The sequence below is a fragment of the Arachis hypogaea genome, chromosome 4 (assembly GCF_003086295.3).
Source record: "Arachis hypogaea cultivar Tifrunner chromosome 4, arahy.Tifrunner.gnm2.J5K5, whole genome shotgun sequence".
NCBI classification, from domain to species: domain Eukaryota; kingdom Viridiplantae; phylum Streptophyta; class Magnoliopsida; order Fabales; family Fabaceae; genus Arachis; species Arachis hypogaea.
In genome coordinates this window covers 32,311,194-32,321,892 of record NC_092039.1, presented here as the reverse complement: position 1 = coordinate 32,321,892, position 10,699 = coordinate 32,311,194, and the positions used below count along the sequence as shown (strand labels likewise).

At 35.7% G+C, this 10,699-nt stretch overlaps 1 protein-coding gene across 1 annotated transcript; it reads left to right on the top strand.

Moving 5' to 3' along the window:
- Positions 1-4,368: 4,368 nt before the first annotated feature.
- On the top strand, positions 4,369-10,337 carry LOC112796626 (RNA-binding KH domain-containing protein PEPPER). The gene is made up of 6 exons (XM_025839177.3): positions 4,369-4,786; positions 5,573-5,825; positions 6,966-7,117; positions 7,611-7,871; positions 8,526-8,717; positions 9,766-10,337. The coding sequence occupies exons 1-6, from the start codon at positions 4,517-4,519 to the stop codon at positions 10,051-10,053; spliced, it is 1,416 nt and encodes a 471-aa protein (XP_025694962.1). The 5' UTR covers positions 4,369-4,516; the 3' UTR covers positions 10,054-10,337.
- Positions 10,338-10,699: the final 362 nt, after the last annotated feature.

Below are 10,699 nucleotides of genomic sequence, written 5' to 3'. Positions count from 1 at the left end.
TTCTACACACCATAGATTAAGGTGTGGAGCTCTGCTGTTCCTCGAGTATTAATGCAAAGTACTATTGTTCTTCTATTCAATTCATGCTTATTCTTATTCTAAGATATTCATTCACACACAAAAACATGATGAATGTGATGATTATGTGACACTCATCACCATTCTCACTTATGAACGCGTGATTGACAACCACTTCTGTTCTACATGAAGATAAGCTTGAATGTATATCTCTTGGGTTTCTAATCAACAATTCACATCGACTCCCCTCTGACAATAGGGCATCTGAATCTGAGATTAGAATCTTCGTGGTATAAGCTAGAATTAATTGGCAGCATTCTTGAGATCCAGAAAGTCTAAACCTTGTTTGTGGTATTCCGAGTAGGATCTGGGATGGGATGACTGTGACGAGCTTCAAACTCGTGACTGTAGGGCGTAGTGACAGACGCAAAAGGATAGTAAATCCTATTCTAACACGATTGAGAACCAACAGCTGATTAGCCATACGATATCTGTGCATGGTATTTTTCATCCGAGACGACAAATCCGACAGTTGATTAGCCGTACAGAAACCGTAGAGGACCATTTTCACTGAGAGGACGGGAAGTAGCCATTGACAACGGTGACACCCAATATACAGCTTGCTATAGAAAGGAGTATGAAGGACTGGATGAAGGCAATAGGAAAGCAGAGATTCAGAAGGAACAACGCATCTCCATACGCTTATCTGAAATTCCCACCAATCAATTACATAAGTATCTCTATCTTTATTTTATGTTTATTTATCTTTTAATTATCAAAACTCTATAACCATTTCAATCCGCCTGACTGAGATTTACAAGATGACCAAAGCTTGCTTCAAGCCGACAATCTCCGTGGGATCGACCCTTACTCACGTAAGGTTTATTACTTGGACGACCCAGTGCACTTGCTGGTTAGTTGTGTGAAGTTGTAAAAAAGAGTTGAGATTACAATTGTGCGTACCAAGTTGTTGGCGCCATTGAGATCACAATTTCGTGCACCAGGAGGCAGTAATGTAACGAAGCTTTCCTCATCATCTCACCTCTCTTTCATTCATCTATATAACTGATCCCCTACTTCCTATCTTCTACACTCCACGCAAAAATAAAGGGAAGAATAGAGGGAGGGAGCGAAACTGAGAGGAAGCTGAGAAGGAGTTCTTCATTTTCTTCTTAATTCTTCGTCAACCATAACATCAGGAGGAGGAGAGTGATGGCAAGAAGGTGGGTTGATCAAAGTTGAGAAGGAGCTACGCCATATTCACCAAGTTGTTCTTCGAAATTCTTTGCTAGAATTCTGCCATAACAACTGCAACCACAAGCAAAAAACGGTGAGTGTTCTTCTCTTGTTCATGCTTGAATCAATCAAATGGCCTTGTTGATGTGACAAAATTCTGGTTTTGTGAATGGTTAGGATTGTTTGTTCGAAGGAGCAGCAGAGAATTCAGTAATTGTGATGATCAAGAAAGTAAGGTTTAGGTAGATAGACAATTTTGTATGTGGGTGTATTTGTGAACTGATTGTTAGTGGTGAATTTTGATGTATGGTTGTTAGGGATGATGTGCTAAATTTTTTATTTCTGTTGTTGTAATTGAGATTATGTAATTGTGCTATTTTGTGTAAATTATGATGTTTGATAAATTTTGGGCCCTTGGAACTATTATTATATATGTGTGTGCGTGTGTGTGATCAGTAATAACAATTAATTAGAAGTTATGATAGAAGTTTGATGAGTGTTAGGAACCTAGGAACCTAAAGTAAGATAGTGTAACTTTAACATTCATGCTATAGAAAATTCTTCAGAATTGGTAGCAACTTGTAACAATTTCTGAGAACAATCTCAATAGATTTTTTGGACAATACAAAGGTCGATTGATACTTTTAGTATAGGAAAGAAATTAGAACGTCGGGGATGTTTTAGAGTAAAAGATGAGGGAAAAAAGTATAAGAAAGTTTAAATGTTTGAGAAAATATTAAAAGTAGTGATCCCTTATAGAAGAAAAGATACAGAGTTAAAAGATTCGCTAGAAATAAGAGCTAGCTCTAAGATACCTTATGCCCCTAGTCAAAGAAACATATTGGCTGGGCAGAGAAACTCCGTTCGAGAAAACATACGGACCAGGCAGAGACCTCAACTAGCGAAAATATACTAGCTAGGCAGAGTTACTAGGTAGGGACACCTATTTTAAAGCAAAGTGATATCTGATTGATATGGGTTTGTCCATATGGTACCCCGTTTCTCACTAAATGCTTATTTGCTATAGCAATATTCATATTATAACTTTAGCCTGGCTGACACAGAAAAATTCGTGTGGCTTTGGTATCTGATTGACATGGGGACACCCATGTAGTACTTGTGCTGACTGATTCAGTGGAGAAATTATATTTGGGATTTGTCCTGGGTAACGTCGGGTTGCAGGTAGTTTACCGACGCATGAGCTCATGGTCTACATCAGAGACAAGCATGCATCATATTTGCGCATTTGCATTTTTTGTGCTTGTTTACTATTATATTCTTTGTACTTCTATTTGATTCACATATTTTTCTCTATTTTCTGTATATTTTCTACTTTTCTACAAATTATCTGTTATTGTTTTATTTTCTTTCCAAACGAGAACTTAGAGACAAATACCGTAGAATTTCCTTTACCCTCTTTCACCCTGATGGAAACCTTAGGTTTTCTCTTCTCACTGCTTTTCTTCTCCCGTTCGCAGATGGGATCAGCAGTGATTTTCTTTGAGGTACCACTTCTATTGAGCTATGAAGACCCCGAGTGGAAAAAAATCTTCATGTGGGGAACAACTAGGACATGCAATTACACGTTACATAATCGTGGCTTTTATTTTTCTGTACATAGTCCAGCGTTTGATCTAGACATACCCTATGAGTTTATCTTATCAGAGTTGCACCTGGCTGGTGGCCAGTTTCCATATCTGTATTCACTCAACGAAGTGGGACCACACTTTGACGTACCGTATCCGGGACTTCTACATATTCTTGAGTAGGATCCAGAGTTGGCAATGCATTTTACGATAGTAGCACTTCAAGTGGAGCCTATGCCTGACGAGCCTTGGGGATACCATATTGCAGCTACATAGATCGCGCAGGCTGGACCCGCTGATTTTTTAGAAATCGTATCATCTGTAGATACCTTCACTTGGGTAGAGCAGTTAGAGACAGACTCAGCAGCTGATGTCTCTAGTTTTGAGAGATCTGGAGGAGTTTTAGGAGAGTCCCCCGATGACCGCTCTTGAATTGACGTTCTGACCTACTGTTTCTTTTGCGATCTTGTAGTGCAATTTCTCTCATATTTTTGTAAATCAAGTCTAGCTTAAGGGTCGTGTGTGGGTCAGGACTGAGGTTGTTTTGTATATATATATATATATATATATATATATATATATATATATATATATATGTATTTTGGATATTGGGGCATGTATTCTTTGAACTTATGTTATGTATATACTGCCTATTTTTATATATCTGACCTTGGATGATGTGGATATTGTATTTCAAAAAATTTAACCTTTACGTTTTTTATTGTCACGATAAATAAAAACTTTTATTAATTACGCTAATCCGATAAAGGCTCATAATTATATTTAATAATAAATTCAGAGTCCAGAGCTTAGTAGGTTCTCACAACAAGTAATGCTTGACCGATGTCATTGGTCAGGATGTATCAATAGTTGGGTTCGTTACAAGTTGCTATTAGATTCGATTTACTAAGAAAGCTACGTATTTAGTAAATCCAATCTAATTATATTAATTTATATTGAATACAAATTGCTCCTATACAAATCGAATCTAATTCATTTGATTTATCATGTATCACTTTAAATTAAGATTAATTGATTCGACTTATATTAAGAAAGTGTAAATCGAATTCAATTATTTCTATTTATATAAAATCATTTAGAACATACATGCAACGAAAATTAAAATAGAATATTAGTATAATTTTAAAGCTAAAATAATTTATGAATGTGAATTATCCTTTTTACTTATTTGTATTAAAAAATATATAAATAATATAAACTGATATTTTGTTTTAGAAAAAAAATAATAAAGACAATTAACTAAGTTAGTTACATAACTACAAAATTATGGATCATTTTTTAAATTATAAAAATTAAAGTTATTATTTTTATGTATTACACATTTTATAAAAAAATTAAATAATAAATTAACTCTCAGTAAATTACATAACAAATATTATTATTTATGTACCAATTACTTTGAATTAAATTTATTTATATTCATATCAAATAATATTTATTTAGAATTATAATTTAAATTTTCGTCTAAGGCACGGAAATAAAACTAGTTCAGAATAAAAAGAAATTTAAACACAATTTTCTAGATACGAAGAATCGAAGATAATATTTTATTTTCTGAAATTACCCTAAATTGGTAGAAAATAGAAATCTCGACGCAGAACGACCTCAGCTTGACCCTTCACCCTTCTTTACTAACCCTCCTTTGCTTTAAGGCTATGGCCACTGCCCAAAACGGCACCGTCACAGCAACCACCATCACCGACGCAAACAATTCGACTCAGGAACCGGCCACCGCCCTCGGAGCCACGACTGCTGAGAAGAGATGGCCTGGTTGGCCTGGGGAGTGCGTGTTCCGGCTGATCGTGCCGATGGGCAAGGTCGGCAGCATCATCGGTCGCAAGGGTGAGCTCGTCAAGAAGACCTGCGAAGACACACGCGCCCGCATTCGCGTCCTCGACGCCCCTCTCGGCACTCCCGATCGAGTTGTCAGTCTCACATTCCCTCCGATCTCTATTTTTTCTTTCTAGGGTTTTTTTTCTCCTTCGTTTGTTCTTTTTTAATTCTTAATTGTTTTTGTCATTCTTCTGTTTAAATTTGAGCTCGTTTTATCTTCTGCAACTGGGGACAAGCACTGCAAATGAAAATTTGTGAAATTTTCTTGCTTTCTTGGGTCCTTACTCCTTTAATTTATGCGTTAATTTGCTTTTAGTTTTTTGGTTTTAGGAAATGTATCTTCAATTTTTGTAGTCCTCAGAGATAATATGATTGAAGGCTTTTTTTTTGGTGGTAATTTCAGAGTAAAACTTTTTAATAAGTACCAATAGAAAAAAGAGCAACTTTAATGTAAATATGTTTTTTATGTTGTAACAGTTTTGCATAATTGCATCCATTAGTTTAAATCACGTTTCTGAATATGCTTTTGCGTTCCTCTTTTTCAATGAGTTGCATTATAAGTTATAATTCGTATTTGTATTTTGGTTTTTAGTTTGCTTTCGTTGCTCGGCTTCAATTTTATCATAACTTCACATCTTGGTCCTTCAGTTGGTGTCGTATTCTAATTTCCTTTGAATTATAAATTAGGGCGTTAGACCACAGTTAACAATAATTTGTTATATGAATTTAATGCTATTTAGTTTCACTATAGTCTTCAGTTCAAGCGAAGATGGAGTTGATTCTAATAGTTCAGTTGCTTTATGTCCTGCTGTTAGATGATTAATGTATGTACATCACATCCATTACAAATCTAAGTTTAACTGTTTTGGTTTTTTTAGGTACTGATAACTGGGAAGGAAGAGCCAGAGGCAGCTCTTTCCCCTGCAATGGATGCTACGATAAGAATATTTAAGCGTATCTCTGGGTTATCTGAAACTGACAGTGACAACAAAGGATCTGCCGGGGTTGTATTTTGTTCCATCCGCTTGTTGGTGGCATCAACACAAGCTGTCAATTTGATTGGAAAACAAGGATCGTTAATCAAATCTATGCAGGAGAGTAGTGGTGCTTCTATTAGGGTATTGTCAGCAGGTATGCATCTTGTTATCCAATTATACGTATATGATGATTCCACCAGTTATGAGTAGTGGTTGTTGATATTCTCTCGCTTTTGCCTCTCTAACTAGTGTTATGTGAAACATGCTGAGTTGTATCTTTTGATACGTGTATTTGGTTTAGCTGATTTCCTATTACATATCATTGAAATGAGGCTTTCTCTTTTCAATATTTATCTTTTGGATGTAGGGGTAGGTGCTTGTGTGTCAATATTTCTCTTCACAACATGCAGCTTAGCATTTGTAAATTACTGGTTGGTTGCAATTGGATAAGTGACCATCTATGCTGGAGCATCCTGTGCAAGGCATGCCAAAGGAGTATGTTCTAGGTTATATATTTTTGTATAACTTCTGCATTATGTGTGAAGAGAACCTAGATGCAATAGTGCAATACTGGGATAGTCGGATAGTTGTACTTTTCAACCACAACCTTAATCATATGTCCTATATTGCAGTAGTGCACTATATTTATTCTCAATACCATGGGCAGGCTCTAACCTAATTTAACAAAGGAATACTAGGAAAAGGAAGAGGATTAGGGAGTTAAACAAGCCATTTTAGTATGGAAAGAAAATATAAATTAAGAAGTGACTCACAAACAAGCAAACAGTTTATATGCTAGAGATAGATGGTGATTCGTGTGGTTTATTAACCTGCTGTGATGGTGTCAATTGACTTTTTGAGTCTATTCTTCTGTTGTAAGTGCAAAGACCTGTTTTGATATGAAATATAGTCATCTGATTAAAGTTTATAGTTTGCGATGAAATGATATGAAACCTTTTCTCATGTAGTGCATATTTTACTATGCGACACATCTGCACTTCAACCTGTTCTGGCCTAAAATTTGTTGCATTTCTCTTAACAGTATCTAGTTTAAATTAATAGTACAGTTCCTAGATTAACATAACATGTCTTCCAGAATATTTCATGTAGTTACTTGGTAGTTCTGCTGTAGCCTGATTAGTCATCTTAATTTCAGTGTTGTTAAGCTGGATGCAATGATACTAATATTTCTGAATGCATCTTTCACCATCTCCCTTAAGAGCATGACTCTTCCATTTGCTGTTCCATTGATTTGACCTATGAAATATTTTAATGGCAAGTCTTTTCATAATAGATGAGACGCAATTTCATGCTGCTACCACGGATGAGAGGATTGTGGAACTTCAGGGAGAAGCCTTGAAAGTCCTTAAAGCTCTGGAAGCAGTGGTTGGCCACCTAAGAAGGTTTTTGGTTGATCATAGTGTTCTTCCTCTATTTGAGAAACCTGTAAGTCCATTATTTTCTATGTTCGAAACTAGCAGAATGTGTGTGTATATATATATATATATATATATATATATATATATATATATATATATATATATATTACAATGTCTCTACCCTCAACACTCTACTGGATAGGAATATGTGTAGAGCCTCTTTTTGTTGTTCTGTTGATGTCTGTTTCAACCGAGTTTCCGTTTTTGATGATTGAGATCAGGCTGTTTTGCTGCTTCTAATATGTATTTTTTATCTAGTTCCTGAAGTGTTTTTCTTTCTGTTTTTCCTAGTTCCTTAGCTTCCTTGTAGACCTTTTTCTTTTTTTGTTATCCCAAACAAGATTTTTTGTTGTTAAAGTGTATACCAATGTATATTATGCGTGCTGAACTGTTACTTTATTTTGTTGAGGTGATGGCGTCATTCAAGAAAATTAATAAGGTATCATTTTTCTGATTTTTGTTGTATATTGACAATATATGGGAAATTCTCTGTGTTTTAGTACACCGCCCCAACCACACAACCCCATCAAGCAGAGACCTTGGCCGACAAGTCATTGCATATTGCTTCTCAAACTAGCATTTTTTCAGATATTTCTCTTCCAACGAAAAGGGATTCTGTCTTTGCTGATCGTGGAAGTCTTTTGGACTCATTACTTCCTTCCTCCACTGTGTCTGTCTACGGGCAAGATTCTTCACTTTCTGCTGTTCGATCTTCGGCACTTACTCCACTTAGTCGTGCTGCTGCTCCTATTGTTAGTACGGTTAGTTATTTCAACCATTCACCTTTGATTTTGTATTTTTCTCCATGATATTTCCTTGTGAGATTTATATAATTGTTTACCTCTTATTGTTATTAATTGTATATATGATTGCAAGTCTGTATATTATGATTATGTATTGTTTTGTGTTTATTTTATTTTTGTATCGTCTGGAAAATGCAAAAGGAAAAAATGATTAGAGGGTCCAGTTAGCACTGCACTTAGCAAAGTAATCAGGAATTCAGGAGTGTATTTTAATAGCGAGAGGTAGAGCTGTAGAGCGTAAAGGGAGATTCAGAAAAATTACAGCACAACTATTGAGGTGTATACGTTTACCTAAATCTGATTGACTCGTTTACATACATGTTTTATGATGATTAATGAGAAACAATAACATCATTGGATCAACATGTAGGTGAGCTCAGTGAGAAAATGTTTAGTAGTGATATCACATTTAGCTATTAATTTGGGCCTTCTCCATATCTACTCTTCCACCAATAAATAGCATAATGATCTAGCTGTAGGCTAAACTATTATCAGTATACTTTTAAATGTTGTTACAGGCTGTAATATATGCCATATTCTTGTGAGCTGAACGAAAAGCATTTACAATTTTACATATACCAACTTCTATTTCTAATTATTTCCACTTATCAGGTAGTACAAACCATGCAAATACCATTGTCATACGCGGAGGACATCATTGGTGTTCAAGGGACTAATATTGAATACATTCGTCGAACTAGTGGAGCGATATTGACTGTGCAGGAGAGCAGGGTGCCTGATGAAATTGTTGTGGAAATAAAAGGCTCCTCATCTCAAGTTCAGACGGCAGAGCAATTGATTCAGGTATGAGATATCAGCATTCAGCAGGCCTTTACTTACACTGCCTTATTTTTAACCAAAATTTAAGAGAGGATATGCATAAGTATCCATGTGTATACTTGGAGGTTCTAGCTAACTGGATTCACGTTGGCACACTCCATGGTAGTATTGGGGTGCCTCACCTTACTACCTTTATTTTGTAGCCAAAAAGAATATATGCTTAATCACATGTTTAGCTAGTATTGAATTGTTCATCCTCAAACATTTGCGTATTTGCTCATTTTCTATCTATGAACTCTTTGAAACAGAAATATGTAGCTGTTAATGCTTTTTGCTTGAAGGCTTTAAGCTACTTGATTCCCTTCATCATCTTTTCATTTGAAAAGCTTCTGTTAGCTAGTGGTTTTATAGGGTTGGCCTTGTTGCAATGATAAGGTTGCTATCTAGTCATTTAGAGATCCTGGGAAATAACATCTGGAAACAGTCATGGGTTGTGTTTGTTTACTTTTCTAGTGTCTATGCTCCATTCAATGAGACTATCATGCACTGAGCCGCTTTTTTACTATAGTTTAAGGGTTGAAGAGTAAGTAGAAGGGCACATGAAGTAAAAAATAAAAGATCAATACTGTTGATTGGGATGTTTGGAAATGAAAGATTGTTTCTCAATTAGGGACGCCAGATGAAAGAATTCTAGTTTTGATTTTCTACACATTGCTCTATATAATAGTTAACCTTTTCTTTGTTAGGGTTAAATCCCCCTCTCTATAACGCTATCATATGACTATGTAAAGAAGTTAGTAGTTAGATTTCCCTTACCTTGACCTAAATTGGCCAGTACTCTGGGAGTTATTTGGGCTTTGGTGGTTGGGAAAGGATTAATTTTGGATCTTGTATTTTTCATGAAGGTAATATGCTCAAGTCCAGCAAAAATTTGAGCCTATTATATGAAGTTTTCACCTTTTTTCTGTGGATTACTCTTGATTAGGGCACTTACTACCAGGGTATAGTTCATATTGGACAGTCACAGATTTTCATTTGCTAACATAAATAAATACTCTTCTCTGGGTTGCAGGAAGTGATAAGCAACCACAAAGATCCTGTTGCAAGCAGTTATGGAAGAGTAGATGCAGGTTTGAGGTCTTCGTACGCTGCAGTGGGCGAGACAGGTTTGGGGTCTTCATACTCTACGGTGGGAGACACAGGTTTGAGGTCTTCATACGCCACACTGGGCGATGTAGGTTTGAGGAATTCATACTCTACGGTGGGCACTGCATCACGCCCTGCACCGTCCTTGACTTCACAACCTTACTCAGGTTATGGAGCTTCTAGTTTAGGAGACTATAGTACTTTCAGACTTTAAATTGATCTCCTTATGTTTCAAGTGTAGACTCCATTGGACTAGTTTCTTTGTAATTGAGTCTGATTGAAGAGAATTAATGCCTGAATCGAATGCGACTCAGTTGTATTATGAAGCGTCCGAAACGGATGTTTTAAAGTTGTCTGGTATTATCATCTTGTATCGTCGGTAGTTTTAAAGGTGGCTTATAGTTGAGTGTGCCATGGAAAAATGTAATGATATTCTAGCCTTTTCTTAACATTATTTTGTTGTGTATATGCGCATTTCAAGCTTGATCATGGTGATCACCACTGGGCTATCAAACTTTATTTATTTTGTTAATTCAAATTTGAAAATACCAAAACTGGAATTTAGATCTTCTGGAGATTAACAAAGTGATAGAATGAGGGATTAATCACTGTTGAATTTATAATTTCTATTATATGAGAGTGTTACTATTTTAATTTAAGAGTATCCGTCAAAAAAATAATTTAAGAATGATTAATTTAAATAATTTAAGAATGTTTAATTTTTCTGTTTTATTGTTTTATTAAATTTTTCATTTCAGAACAGCTTCATCCTCAAAACTGGACTCGGGCGGGGGCGAACAAATCCGGCTGGTGTCCGCTTATTTTTTCTTTTTTTAGCTATAGTACTTTTTTTTTTGAAA